The following is a 15698-nucleotide window of genomic DNA, read 5'->3' on the forward strand; positions in this document are numbered from 1 at the left end:
GGAGGGTTAACAAATCCCCTTTTCCTTTCTCTTCTCTTTTTAAATCTAGCAGATACCAGTCTACTTCAGGCCACACCAGTGTCCATGGAGCCACCACCGGGTAAACCACAGAGGGGCTTATTCTGAGATCAAACACCTTAAACTCCTTTGCAATGTCATTGCCTATCCGACCAAAGTTATTTTTCTGGCTCCTCCCATTCTCCCAGACCGCCTGCAACACTCCTTTTGCAGGGTGAGCATTATTGTGTCCCTGCAAATTAGCCCAGTAGTTTGCCATTAGTTGCTTTCTTCTTAAATCCAGCGGCATTTCTCCCATTTCCACCTGCAGGGCAGGGATTGGCGATGTTTTAAAAGCTCCACTACAAACTCGTAATGCCTGCGCCTGAACCACATCTAATCTACCAATTAAAGATTTAGCTGCTGATCCATATGCTATGCTTCCATAATCCAACGCCGATCTTATCAGGGCCACATATATGTTTTTTAAAGCTGAACAGCTGGCTCCCCACTCCCTGCCACTCACACATCTCATCACATTTATTACTTTTTTGCATTTTTCCTCTTCTCTCCTGACGTGATCTGCCCATGTTAACCGTGAATCAAAAATAACCCCCAGAAATTAAAATGTGCCCACCCTTTCTAATTCTTTCCCATACATCGTAAGATTCATCCCATCCTTCATTATTTCCCTGGTGAAAAAAACCGTTTGTGTTTTTTCCACTGAGAACCTGAACCTCCAATCATATCCCCACTCCACCACCTCATCGATTGCTTTTTGAACTTTTCTGACTGCATGTTCCATGTTCCTTCCTTTCTTCCATAATGCCCCATCATCAGCAAACAGAGACGTACCTATATCTATTGGTACCTTTGTGAATATGTCATTAATCATAATGATGAAGCGTAGCGGGCTAATCACACTGCCTTGAGGCGTGCCATTATCGACTAAGTATTGACTTGACACGTCTGACCCTATCCGTACTTGAATTTTCCTTCCAAACAGAAAATCCTTTACCCAGTTATAGACTCTCCCACCAATTCCCATGTTGTGCATCTTGATTAGCAAACCTTCCTTCCACATCATGTCGTAGGCTTTTTCAATGGCAAAAAACACTGCAACGACTGCCTCTTTATTTGCCTGGGCCTTTCTAATGTCAGTCTCTAGCCTTCATCAATGTTCTTGTGTGTTCTTTCCCTCCTATCGAGCACACCTGGATGCTGGTTAATTCTACTCTCCCTTCTACTTCTTTCTTCTTCCGACAGCTTATCTGAACCATGAATCTTCACAAATGCTTTTGCCATTATCTCTGCTTTTTCCCTATTGGAGACCGCTGTTTCCTTTCCAGAAGTCAAAACTGGGTACTCCCATTCCCTTCTATCTCCTCCCATCCTCTTTATCATTCCCCATACCTCTCCCACAGGAGTAGTTCTTCCTATTTTATTGCAAAAATGTCTCCAACTCTCTCTCTTAGCTTGTCTTATTGTTCTTCTCACCACTGCTTGTGCTTTTTTGTATTGAATCAAATGCTGCATGTTGTGGGTTCTTCTGATGAGTCTAAATGCTTTGTTCCTGCTTCTAACTGCCTTGCCACAGTCCTCTGTCCACCACGGAACAAGTGTCTTACTTCTCTGATTCTTACTCCTGGGTGTAGCTCCATTGGCTGCCATAATAATTGCTGAAGTTACCTGCTTGTTTATGTCGTCTATGTCTCCAGAAATGTCAATCTTTATCATTGTTCCCTCACTTAAGGTTTGAAACTCCTCCCATTTTGCTTTTTGAAAGATCCATCTTGGGATTCCTCTTCCTGGTCTAACTTCCACTTTTTCTCCTATCAAACATGATACTGGATAATGATCACTGCCGACTGTTGTAGCTGTCAAAACTTCCCATGTACCTACTCCAGCCAATGCATTGGACACTAAGGTGATATCTAATGCTGACTCTGCACCTGTATTTATATTTATCCTTGTTCCTCTACCATCATTCATACAGATCAGACCCCTATCATCCATCAATTCTTCAATTACCCTTCCATTTGAATCTGTTTGCATACCCCCCCACATTGTACTGTGAGCATTGAAATCCGCACACCATACAATTCTATTTCCGTTTTGTCCTTGAATTTTTTGCAGGCTGTCCAAATCCAGCCGTCTGCATGGATTGTAATAATTAATTATAACCACCTGCTCCGCTTGTTCCCACACTTCCACCACTATATACTCTTGACTGTCTCCCTTTTCCAGTACCCTAGATGGAATATTTTGTTTGATAAATGTAGCACACCCTCCCCCCACCCCAGGATCTCTGTCATTCCTAATGATTGAATATCCATGCATTACAAAGTCTAAAGTAGGTTTCAACCAAGTCTCCTGAACACACATTACATCTGGTTTTACACCCATTTCTTTAACGAAATGCTTGAATTCTTGGCCATTGGCCAGTAGACTTCTGGCGTTCCATTGTAGTAATATAACCATTACCAGTACTAACCAACCCATGGTGCTTCCTGGCTTGACTGATTCGTCAGGTTCTCCTCACCTCTTCCCATGTCAGTCCCACTAATCCCAAGTGGTTCACTGCTGCTTTGACAATCAGATGGATTTTATCATTTTTGGATTTAACTTCTGCCGTGCTGTTAATCACTCCTGCAATGAAAGTTACTCAATTCTTCATGTCCACATATATCCTGTCATTTACTTTCTGTAGCTCTTGATCCCCTTGTCTTGCTTGACCCCTAGTAACATTGTTCCTAACTTTTGTTTCTCTTACCACCTCTGCATAAGTGATCCTTCTTTCCACTCGTACTTTTTGGATTTCAGTCTCCCGTCTCATCACTTCACCCCCCCGTATGCCACACTATGGGCTCCTCCACAGTTACAACATTGTGGCTGTGTCCCTGTTCCACACTTTCCATACTCATGGTCGCCACCACACCGAGCACATCTCCTCTTCTCTTTACAGTTGTTGGCTATATGCCCAAACCTCTGGCATTTAAAGCACCTCAGAGGTTTTGGCACATACACTCTCACTGGGTAACTCAGATAACCCAGGAATACCTTGTTTGGCACATTCTTCTCTTCAAACTCTATCAGTACTGATTCACTGTCCATTTTCTCTCCCTCTCTTGTCATTTTCATCCTTTGAGCATTCACAATGGCTCCTCCTTTGAGATTCCTCTTTAGTTCTTCCATATCAACACTCACTGGCACCCCTGTGATAACTCCTTTACCCCCACCTTTTTGTGCTCCCACCCTCCCTGTGCTCAACACCTTCATTTTTACTATTTCTTTCAGACCGAGTGCTTTCTCAAGTTGTTCTTCATTTGCACACCTCACCAGTAAATTGCCATCACTTAGAACCTTTGCATACATAATCTCCCCTATTTTATTTGCCAGAGCTGTTGTTAGTCCAAACGGACTGATTTTCTTCATGTTCTCTTGATCCTTCTCATGGAACCTTACTATGACAATACATTCATCTGTTTTTCCTCTCTGCCCTTGCTCATCTCCTTCTCTCTCACTTTCCGAATTATTATTGTCGGCTTTTGTTTGTTTATTAGTCTGTACATACTTGCCTCGACCATTACTTCACAGCCCCCCTAACTCCCCCTCACTCTCTTCACTCCTATGACCACATGTCTGCCCAGCTGCCTATGCCTGATACCTTTACGGAGCACTCGTGCCCAACTGCCTCCAAAGAATCTGTCTCCTCTTGATTCAAATGTCGCTCAACCTGCCGACTCGCTCTTCCTCGTGCATGTCCTGTCGATGACGCCGCCATCTCTTTCTCTCGATCACGGTTCCTACTTCGAGAGCGCTCTTTTCGGTAACTTTGCAGGTTTGTCGACACGTCACCCCTCCCTCCACCTCTATCTCGGGGACGCCCCGCCATCTCACTGCCAGCAGATGCGGACACGGAGAATTCTCTGCGACAGCAGCTTCGCAGAGAGTTCAGGCTAAACTACCGGAAAAAAGAAGAAAAAAACCCTAGATTAAAGCTGTCAACAGACTACGTTGTTTCACTCTCGCCCTCTTCTCTCGTCGCACTCCAGTCCCGAATACAAGTGCAGCCCTGACTCCTCCCTCGTGTCCCTGTCTCGAGGCTTCCACACGAGGCGCCAGGAAGATGTTTCATGAAGCGGGTGTCGAGGCGCCTGTTGATGACGTATGTGATGACGAGCCGGCTGTACCACGTGACCGATTCAGAAAATGGTTCGTATTTGGTGCTCGATTAGAAATAAAAGTGTCATTAAAGCGCAACGGATTCAGTCCGTCTCTGTGCTTTAAACTTTCCTCTAATACATGTTTGTCACAGAGAAATGAGAGAGTTTGATATCACTTGTTGATTTTTACAACCACAATGTGTCTGTTGACAAAAGATTCATCACACACACTTAAAAACCTTTAAAATAATAATAACATGTTTGGGTCTGTGGAGGATTTATTGAGTCCTGACACACATGAGACAACAGATACTGTGGAGTTGATTATTTACAAGTATTACTTTGTTCTTTCTTGATAATTAAACAAGTCAGAGAAACTTTAACCCACAGCCTCAAACCTCACATTCCAGAAATACTATTTACAACCTGAGAGCTGATGAGAAAAGTGTTTGTAAAGTGGAAGCTCTTCTCTCCCACCTTCCCCATGTGCCCTGAACGCAGCATCCTTGTTCCCTCGAGCAGACTGACATTGTGTGAGTTTACATCACTTTAAATGTCTCTTATATAGTGTAAAGCTGCCAGCGGCTCAGTGAAGCGTGTCCACGTGTTCCTGTCGTGAACATCACGGCAGGTCAACAAGTGAAATGTGAAAGTGAAGCTCACCACCAGGGGGCGCCCTCCTCCTGATAACCAGGATGTAGTGGAGGTCCAAGCACCTCGACTCTCTGTCCACACAGTTTACACCCAACAGGTTTTTAGTCTCATGAAAACGTGTCTAGTAAATTATTCTCGTGTCATAATGGTGAAAAGTGTCAAACTGATATTAATTCCTTAGTTATAATGAACTTTACTGTCACTGACTGAATGCACAACAATATCATAAAAGCATAAACACATGGACGGTATTATCTCCAACAGTCAGTGAAACTTGAATCCTTCTAAAGGTTTAACACGTTTGAGTGTGACGTCTGTTGATTAGTTGTGAAGAGATAAAAAGAGACTTTCATGTTAAATGAAGATGGTTTGTCGTGAACCACGTCTCCTGCTCGTCAGTATCATGAATCGGCCCTTCTGAGTCCCTGGGGCCCAACGTGCTCTTTAGGGACATTCACAAGGTGTCGTTGTGCTACTGATACGATTGGTTACTGTCCTCCAGAACTCAAACCACACCCTTGTCTCGCCACACCGTCAACAATAAATAATAATTACATGAAAATATGTTAAAGATGTGAAACATACCTGGAATAGTCAGAAGTAACTGTGTTGATTCCTGCATCATTCTGCTGCTCTGTGTGTTATTTGTGAAACAACATGTCCACCTTCTGCTCTGTTGTGTATTTATTGAAAGGAGAGTAGATTTAATAATAAGAATCATAATAACTTTATTTATATAGCACCTTTAAAAACAAAGTTTAAAAAGTGCTCTACAGAGAGTCGAGGCAAAACAAATAGAATAGTAAGAAACAAATATAACATGAACAAAATAATATATATATATATATATTCAAATTTAAATTAAAAATTAAAAACAGACAAACTAAATTAGGGGAACCAAAGTTCTGCATAAAAGGACGAAATCACTTAAAAGCTGTTCTATAAAAATGGTTTTAAGAAGTGATTTAAAATAAGTTACTGATTCTGCACTGGAACCCTCTGTGTGAGAAAAGGAAAAAGGTAAACAAAGTGCATTCAGTGTGCTGTTGATGCTTTGAGAGATGCATGTAAATGTCTGCATCATGTTGTTCAGAAGAGGTTTTATTTTGACACAAGTGAGACGTTCATGTGAGCAGTAAAGAAAAGAGAAAACCCAGCTGGACGACAGTTCTCCAGGCTGGGACTCTCTGGTTTGGTGGTCCTCTAGCGCCACCTGGTGATGGACTTTCCTTCTGTTTGACGTTGACATGTTGAATAGTCAGACTAAAGGTCGAGGCTGGTGTGTTCTGTTGTTGTTGGATGACCCAATACAATAAGATTGTAAAATATAATAAACCCTGAACCCTCAAAGGCTCACTGACGTCACCTGTTAAGAGCTTGAGTGTGGGAGACTGGAGGGCTTGAATACATCCCGTTACCATGACAACATGACAGCATATTGTGTCTATATCGTGGCGTTTGTGGTCAAATCTAAGAGCCAATCAGCTCTCCGTGACGACAGCGAGGCGTTTCCCATCATGCACTACATCCAACTGCGCATGCGTCGTTCAAAGATGGAGTCCGACGAGCCTCCGGTGTCGGTCTCCGTGTCTCCGGGAGAAAAGATGAGGCTGTTGGTGAAGCAGCGAGTCCACGCGGCCGTTGAAGAGTCTTCTGGGCTGTTGGACACATTGACAGCAGCTTATGAGGACACCGTGTCTCCGCTCAGAGAACACGAGCGACACGCATCAGGTGGGTGCTTCTTCTTCGTTGTTCCGGGTCTCCAGGCCGCGTGGTACGGGGTCTGCACGTGGAGACTGCGGTCAACTCAGCCGACACTTACATTTCTGAGCCCCTATAGACTGATGTTCACGGTAAACGCATCGATCGGGAGCGCGCGAGGGTTTTGATAAAGTTAGCAGAAAGAACCACGTGAAACAACATCCGTTTTTCAAAATAAGATGTCTACAAATCATACACGAGCATATAAAAGTAAACTGTGCTGCCCTCAGTATATGTGCTGTTATACACCTCGGCAGTTAGACGAACTCCTTCCTGACATCATGACTCTGAAGACCCTTGTCCGTTGTCCACAGGTTTATTGACATAGGAACGTGTAAAACTAAAACACACAAAGAGCATAATGAATACAATGACTCGATGTGCATAAAACTTCTCAAAACTAAACAGTCACGAAAATAATCATCTGCAATCATGAGTAACAACAACACAAATCAATACATACCAATCAGAATCAGAATCAGAATCAGAAACAGGTTTATTGCCAAAGAATGAATGTTTTCACAAACAAACGAGGAATTTTTTTTGGTGGAAGGTGCAACATTTTGACATGACAAACAACAATCAACGCAAGGAGGGAGGAGGAGTGGGAGGAAGAGGGAGGAGGAGGAAGAGGAAGGAAGAAGAAGAAGGAGGAGAGAGGAAGGTGGAAGAAGAGGTGGTAGTGGGGTGAGTCAGTCAGTCCCGGGTCCATTGATGATGACCCGTCGGAAAAAATATTGGTGTGGCGGGAGGTCGTGGTCATGATGCAGCAGCCTCCCCCGAGGGAGGGACTCAACAGGGTGGAGGGTGGGAGGGTCGGCGACACAATCTTTCTGGCCCGCCAGTGACCTGGACCTGAACAGGACCTGGAGGGGCAGCAGATTGCAGCCGATAACCCTCTCGGCCGAGCGGATGATGCCTGCAGCCTGCGCTTGTCTTTGGCTGTGGCTGCAGGGTGCCAGACGGTGATGGAGCAGATGATGGACTCAACGATGGCCGTAGAACTGTACCATCATCTTCCTGGCAGGTTGAATTTCCTCAGCTGCCTCAGGAAGAACATCCTCTGCTGGGCCTTCTTGGATGGGATGTTCAGCTCCCACTTGAGGTCCTGGGAGATGATGGAGCCCAGGAGGAAGCGGGGAGTCACACAGGATGAGAGGGGCGGGTGGGGCTGCATTCCTCACGATGCTATCAAAAGGTAAAAGATGTATGCAGATTCCACTGGATTACAAAACTAATGAAGACAGCGTCTCTGAGCCATGCTCTTGTTTACTTCCTGATTACAAGCTACCGGAAGTTACGGGACATTTCCTGTTTTCAAAATAAAACGTATTAACATGCTGGCCTAACAATTGTAACAAAACACTTCCCGCCTGGCGTGAATACATGCCACTCAATAAATCCTAGACAGTTCTCTTCACTGGGCCTCTGGGGGGAGAAGAAGCACCATCTCAGAAACAGGCCTAAGAAAAAGTTTAGTCACTCCTGTTCGTGTGACCTTGATCTCGACCTTTCGCACCTTCCCGTCTTCGCTGGGGAAGGTCTGCATTACCAGTCCAAGTGGCCATTCATTTCTTGGTACTTGGCTATCCTTGAGGAGAACAACACTTCCTGGGTTGATGTTCGGATGAGTGGACTGCCACTTCTTGCGTGCCTGTAGTGTCGGGAGGAATTGCTTTCGCCATCTGTCCCAGAAGGTGTTGGACAGGTGTTGGACCTGCCGCCACTGGTGTTTGTAGAGGTCTGAAACTCCAAACTCTCCAGTAGGAGCAGAAAGGACATTCACTTTTTGAGTGAGAAGAGCAGCTGGAGTAAGTATAAATGAGTCGTCAACGTCAGTTGTCACTGGAACAAGAGGCCTGCCATTTATAATGGCTGTCACTTCTGCCATGAAAGTCACTAGCACCTCATGAGTAAGTTTGTCCTTCAGACGAAGGAACATGGAGTCCAAGATTCTCCTTGCAAGACCAATCATTCTTTCCCTTGCACCGCCAAAATGGGAAGTGTGCGGAGGGTTAAAGGTCCAAGAACAACCTTGGCCTGACAGGTAAGTCTTTATCATTGTGTCGTCAATGTTTGAAGGTATCTTCAACTGCTTGCAAGCACCAACAAAGTTGGTGCCACGGTCTGAGCGGATGTGTTTGACAGGACCGCGCACAGCAAGAAAGCGCCTTAGCGCGTTGATGAAGCTGGATGTGTCAAGGGATTCTATGACTTCAATATGAACCGCTCGTACGCTCATACACGTGAAGATCACGGCCCATCGTTTACTGTGGGAATGGCCTCCTCTTGTTCGACGTGAAGAGACACTCCAAGGGCCGAACACATCAAGCCCGACATTCGTAAAAGGCGGTTCCGTCGAGAGACGATCCGCTGGAAGACTGGCCATCTTTTGAATTGTAAGTGGGGCTCTAAGCCTTCTGCAGGTTACACACTGATGTATGATGCTGCTCACTTTTCTTTTGCCACCAACTATCCAAAAGCCAGCTGTACGAACAGCCCCTTCTGTAAAGAGACGGCCTTGGTGATAGATTTGTTCGTGGTGATGCTTGATGAGTAAGGTTGCAACCTGATGTTTACCAGGAATAATCACCGGAGTCTTTTCACTCTGATCAAGGTTTGCATTGTAGAGGCGGCCTCCGACTCTCAGAAGGCAGTGTGTGTCAATGAAAGGATCCAGATTTTTGAGAGGACTACTTTTAGGATCTGCTCATGTTTTTGGATACATTTGATCTCTTGACTGTAGACTTCCTCCTGTACTGCTTTAATGATGATGTGCGACGCTTGATCAGACTCCTCAACAGTGTATCCTGTTTTGCAATGATGCCAGCCCTTACAAGGGCTGTTCTTCAAGGTCATGTTGAAAAGACGGGCTATGTGTATGAGACGAATAATGGCCCGAGTTAGAGACTTCCAGGATGAGAACTTTGCGAATCGTTGAGAACCAAGCTGCTTGGATGTTGTTGTAGTACTCAAAGTGGACACCAGAGGGCGAATGTCTGGGTCTGAACCCGGGTCGACAAGCTCGTAGGTACTCTCTGCAGCACTTGTCTCCGGTGTGTACAGAGATTTGGGTCCACTCAGCCAGTTTGTGTCGTTCAAATGGCCTGCAGCAACAGAACGTGTAGCGTGGTCTGCAGGGTTCTGTTCTGTTGACACGTAGCGCCATTGATCTGGGTGAGAGGATCTTCGGATCGTAATACCCGGTTACTTACATATACATAAAAGCGCCTGATTTCATTAGAAATGTAGCCAAGGACTACCTTGCTGTCTGAGTGGAAGGTTGTAGCATCGAGCTGAAGGTCTAGTTCTGACGAGATTAAGTCTGCTAACTCCGCTCCGAGCACTGCTGCGCAAAGTTCCAGTCTTGGAATTGTTTGTTCAGGACGAGGGGTCAGCTTGGCTTTGCCCATTACAAATCCCACATGGTTGTTTCCAGCAGAGTCAGTTACTTTTAGATATGCCACAGCGGCGATAGCTTTCGTGGATGCGTCAGAAAAGACGCACAATACCCGTCTGACAGCTGCTGTGGGTGAAGTTGTAGTGTAGGCTCTGGGAATAGAAAGCTGGGACAGTTCTTTCAAAGATGATCTCCAAGATGTCCATGCTTCCTCCATTTCTTGGGGTAAAGGTGAGTCCCAGTCGCCGTTCTCAGTTGTGAGTTCTCTCAGAATAGCCTTGCCTTGTATTGTGACCGGCGCTGCAAACCCTAGAGGATCGTAGAGGCTGTTGATTGTGGACAAGACACCCCGTCGAGTATAGGGTTTTATCTCATTGGAGACGCTGAAGTGGAAGCAGTCGGCCTGGAGGTCCCAATTGATTCCAAGACTACGCTGCATTGGCAGCGCATCTGCATTGAGGTCCAAGTCTTTAAGGTCTTTTGCACGATCTTCGGCTGGGAAGGCCTCCATGACCTCCTTGTTGTTTGCTGCGATTTTGTGCAGCCTTAAGTTTGATTTGGAGAGAACATTCTGTGTCTTTTTCAGCAGGTTGACGGCAGCTTCGACTGTGGGCAGAGACTTCAACCCGTCGTCGACATAGAAGTTGCGCATCACAAAACGTTGGACGTCAGGGTCGATGTGGAGCTCACTACCCTGAACAGACTGGTGCAGTCCATGAATCGCTATTGCGGGGGAAGGACTATTTCCAAAGACGTGGACCGTCATTCGATACTCCACAATGTCTTTGGAGGGGTCGTTATCTTGGAACCATAGAAACGAGGAAGTTCCTATCGTCTTCCCTTACTGAAAACAATAGAACATCTGTTCTATGTCCGTTGTAAAGGCAATTGCTTCCTTTCTAAAGCGTATCAGTACACCGAGCAGTGTGTTGTTCAGATCAGGCCCGGTCAACAGCACGTCGTTGAGCGACACACCGTTGTACTGGGCGCTGGAATCAAGACCACTCGTATTTGGTTTGGTTTTCTTGGATGGTACACACCGAATATTGGCAAGTACCACTGTTCTTCATCCTCACTGCAGGGAGGGGCTAGCTCAGCGTGACCATTCTTGAACATCTTTTCCATGAAAATGAGAAAGTGGTCTCTCATTTCAGGCTTCCTATCAAAGTTGCGCCTGAGCGACTTGAGACGGTTTAAAGCTTGTGGCCTGTTATTGGGGAGCCGTTGACGTAGGCATTTAAAAGGTAATGGAGCTACCCAACTGTTGTTTGCATCTTTTCTTAGCCCTTCTTCCATTATTTTCATGAAGGAGATGTCCTGGATAGACGGAGCCATGTTGTCGTCGTCTTTGGTCTGCTTGAATATGTTATATCCCAGGCTATCAACTTCACAGTTTGATATCTCCTCAGGATGTGTTTGGAGGTGGTTTGTGAGCTGGGTGTCACTGTAGTTTTCTTTTACATTGAACACGTTAGGACACGGGTCAAAGAGTGTAGGGCGTCCCCGTTCCGTGGTGTTCGTGAAGAAGGTGCTGACTGTCTGTGGTTTGTGAACGCGGCCTAAACATACATTACCCACGATGACCCATCCCAGATCCAACTTCTGAGCATAAGGTAGGTTGTGTGGGCCATTGACCTGTTTGCGGACTTTATGGACTCTGATAATATCCCGACCTAAGAGAAGCATAATTGGGGCCTGTGGGTCGATATCTGGGATGAGGTGTGCAACTGACTTTAGGTGCGTGTGATGAAAAGCTGCATTGGGAGTTGGAATCTCATCTCTGTTATTTGGAATGTCATCACATTCTATGAGGCTGGGTAGTGGGATGATGACGGTCCTATCCAAAGATTCCACAATGTAACCACTGGCTCTTCTTCCTGTCGCTTCCTTTACTCCAGCACACGTTTTCAATGAGTAAGGAGCACTTGGACTTTGGTCATTGAAGACTTCGAAGAACTGTGAACGAACTAGTGATCTGTTGCTCTGTTTGTCCAGAATCACGTACATCTTCACTGCTTTGTCAGCGTGGCCGGCTGGATACACTTTCACAAGGGATACTTTAGAGCAGGATCGGTCCGTCACGTCTCCGCCACAGACATCTGTACATTTGATGGTGACATGGGGTTGTGGAGAGCTATCCTGCTCCCCGCCATGCTCTGGAGCCAAGTCCGTGCCTTCAACCCAGGGTGCAGGTCCAGGGTGAAGCGCTGTGTGGTGCCTTTCACTTTTACATTCATAACATCGAACATTAAATGTGCAGTTCCTTGCAATGTGTGATGATGAAGCACAGCATTTGAAACAGATGTTATTCTCTTTTAAGAATGTCTTTCGGTCGTCGATGTGCTTTTCTCTGAATGTACGGCATTTGCGTAGAGGGTGAGGTTTTTTATGGATTGGACACAGTTTGTCACATTCATCGAATTTCGTTGGAGGCTCTCTAGAATCAGAGATGGCTTTTGGAAATATCTCTGTTTTGTTAACATAGACTTCTCGCTGTCTGTTTGGCTTCCAAGCTGTTTTTTCTGTCTTGGGAGACATGTCTGAGTGAGAGACAAAGCTGAAACTTGGGTCATTTTTGACACTAGCTTCATTGCTAACAAAGTTTACGAAGCAGGCAAATGGGGGATATGAAACGTGATATTGCCGCTTGTAGGATGCCCCAACTGATGCCCACTTTTCCTGCAGATTGAAGGGGAGCTTCTGTACAATTGGGTTGACGCCTCTCGCTGTATCAAGGAAAGAGAGGCCGGGTAGATCTCCTTCAGCTTTGGCTGACTCTAGTTCCATTAAAAGATCACTCAGCTTTGTTAGTTTAGAATAATCTCGGTTTGTTATTTTTGGAAAGGCGTCGATACGTTTGAACAAAGCATCTTCTATAACTTCTGCGGAGCCGTAAGATTGTTCAAGTCTGTCCCATATCATAGCCAAACCCGCTGCTGGACGGTTGATGTGTATCGCTCTTATGTGCTCGACGTGTTCTGCTGACTCTTTGCCGAGCCACTTAAACAGGAGATCCATTTCCTCGCTTGGTGTCAGGTCTAAACCTTTCATTGCGTTGTGAAAAGAACGTTTCCAGGCTCTGTAGTTCTGAGGTCTGTCATTGAAATGAAGTAGGCCTGTTGCCACAAGCTCACGACGAGCAAAGTATCTCACGAAGTCGCTAATGTTGGAATTGACATTATTGGTGTTTGAAAATGTGGCATAGGATTTAAGGGCAGGATGACCTTTGCCGTTTTGAGGTCCAAGACTCTGCTCAGGAGTGGCATTATGGTTGTCAAACCGCACATTGCGTTTCCTATCGACATTTTCATCTTCATAGATGTAAGGCTGCTGTGAGGTGAGGCGAGTTGGTTGAACAGCTGCTTTGTCGCAATGCGTATGATGGGAAGCTATATTGGCTTGGGTTGGATGCAATGAGTTGGCTTCAGATTTGATAGATGCAGCTGGAGTTTCGTAGTTAGGGCTTGGGCCTCTTTCTGTTACAACACCATCATCAAACAGCTGAGCTTCTGTGTTTTGTGATTTGGCTTGGTCAATCACATATTGTTCTGTGCGTTGTGCAGCTTCCAAAGGATTGGAGTCCAAATTTAACATGAAATGTCTTTCACTATTTGCATCTACCGCAGCTTCAAGGACTTCAGCCTCAGCTACGGCTGCGGCTGTCTCTTTCTTGTAATTGAGCATTTCTATTGAGGCTTCTAGCTTAGCTTTTCCTAGCTTTAGGTTCATTTCCTCTTCGGCATAGGACATGCGTGCCTTTGCTGCCTCTGCTCTTGCTCTTGCCTTTGCTGCAGCGGACCCCATTGATGATGCACGTGAGTGTGAAGCGGAACATGTAGCGCGGGACTGCGTCTTTAATGAACTTGCTTTCTCGGCCATGGCTTTGTCTGGTGACGTACCTCTGTTTAGAAACCGCTGTGATGGTCATCCACTGGCTGCGTGTGATGACGTTGTTAGTAGCGTCTGTCAGCTGGCTGCGTTATCTTGCCCGCTAGAAAGCCGTTGTTTTACTGTGCTGCCCTCAGTATATGTGCAGTTATACACCTCGGCAGTTAGACGAACTCCTTCCTGACATCATGACTCTGAAGACCCTTGTCCGTTGTCCACAGGTTTATTGACATAGGAAAGTGTAAAACTAAAACACACAAAGAGCATAATGAATACAATGACTCGATGTGCATAAAACTTCTCAAAACTAAACAGTCACGAAAATAATCATCTGCAATCATGAGTAACAACAACACAAATCAATACATACCAACGATGCTATCAAAAGGTAAAAGATGTATGCAGATTCCACTGGATTACAAAACTAATGAAGACAGCGTCTCTGAGCCATGCTCTTGTTTACTTCCTGATTACAAGCTACCGGAAGTTACGGGACATTTCCTGTTTTCAAAATAAAACGTATTAACATGCTGGCCTAACAATTGTAACAAAACATAAACAATGAATTGATTTTGTATCTTTATAGATTGTTTCTAAGATTTAGCTTAGATTACACTAAAATTAAAACATTTTTACTGTAGCAAGGTAGAGTTTATAAAAATAAATCAGACTTTTGTATGTTAAAAAAAGTCCTGTATATATATTTCCCCAAGATTTCCAGGAAATGACTGATGCAGATGTGTTCAAGACATATCTGAAATCCCCTACAATAGCAATCAAACAATTTTAATGTATCAATTAGGACATTTTTCAAAGTAGAAGTCCTAAATGATTAAAGAAATCTGTCATTTCTTTATTCAGGGTGTCTGCGGGTCCTTAAAAAGTCTTAAATTGCTTTTCCAAAAAATAAGGCCTTAAAAAGTCTTAAATTGTCTTAAATTCAGATTGGATTGGTCTTAACATTTTTGGGTGTCATGTCACTGCGAATATGAGGCAATCTGTTCCGCCAGGTCTAATATTTTGCTCCGGTCGCTCTGCGGTGTCTCTGGTGTCACCGGGGCCACGCCCCTTCTCTTAAAGGGGCCCCGCGTATTCGGTCCCATCCCCTACAACGTGAAGCGTCGGCTACTTTAGAAAACATGGCAGGATGCAAGTTCAACAATGGCTTGAAAAGAACGAGTGTTTCTGGTCACGGTCGGTGAAATGCTTCTGAAGCTGCGTTATGTGTCGCGAGACTTTCCAGCGGTGGAATCTCACGTAGAGCAAGAAGCACAGAGACTAGCGAAGGCCGCCAGCAGCCCGCGGGGCTAGCTGCTGCTCCGCCGCTAGCTGCTGCTCCGCCGCCAGCAATGACGTCAACTACAATGCTGGAGGTCACCGGAGGAAATCCAGCGCCGTGCAACAAAGAGCTCATCACCGAAGTCCAACGCTGCAGTGCGTTCTTCATTCTGTTCCACGAGACTCTGGACCAGACCACCGCGAGCAGACAGCTGGACTTCATGTGCGCTATTGGTGAAATGACCAGGGGCCTCATTCATAACGGCGTGCGTAGGATTTGCGTAGGAAGGTTGCTTACGTAGTAGAAAGCAAAAAAATAGGAAAAAAAAATTTACGCCATTTTCCCATTCATAAAACCTTGCGTAAATGCGAGGGAAGTGCGTACCGCACATCCTACGCCGGTTTCCCTTTATAAATCACAATCAACTTGAAATGCGGAGCAGCTTTTGCGGTCTTCCCGTCACACCCATATTTGCCCATAAATAGTCATTGATACGCCCATAATGAATATTCATCAAACTACACACAAACTACATCGAACATGGCAAACAAGG

The 15698-nt window shown here is 45.3% G+C and overlaps 1 protein-coding gene across 2 annotated transcripts in view; it reads left to right on the forward strand.

Annotated features, from left to right (window-relative positions):
• The first annotated feature begins 6293 nt into the window (after nucleotides 1–6293).
• LOC130201128 (cilia- and flagella-associated protein 251-like) overlaps nucleotides 6294–15698 on the forward strand; it is a 75635-nt gene continuing 66230 nt past the window's right edge. For both annotated transcript variants that reach the window (XR_008833136.1, XM_056425855.1), the window contains exon 1: nucleotides 6294–6548. Coding sequence is in view for 1 of the 2 variants with exons in the window: in XM_056425855.1 (XP_056281830.1) it covers nucleotides 6335–6548 (214 nt within the window). In the remaining variant the exon portion in view is untranslated. The remainder of the gene's footprint in view (nucleotides 6549–15698) is intronic.

The sequence above is a fragment of the Pseudoliparis swirei genome, chromosome 11, assembly GCF_029220125.1.
Source record: "Pseudoliparis swirei isolate HS2019 ecotype Mariana Trench chromosome 11, NWPU_hadal_v1, whole genome shotgun sequence".
Taxonomy (NCBI): Eukaryota; Metazoa; Chordata; class Actinopteri; order Perciformes; family Liparidae; genus Pseudoliparis; species Pseudoliparis swirei.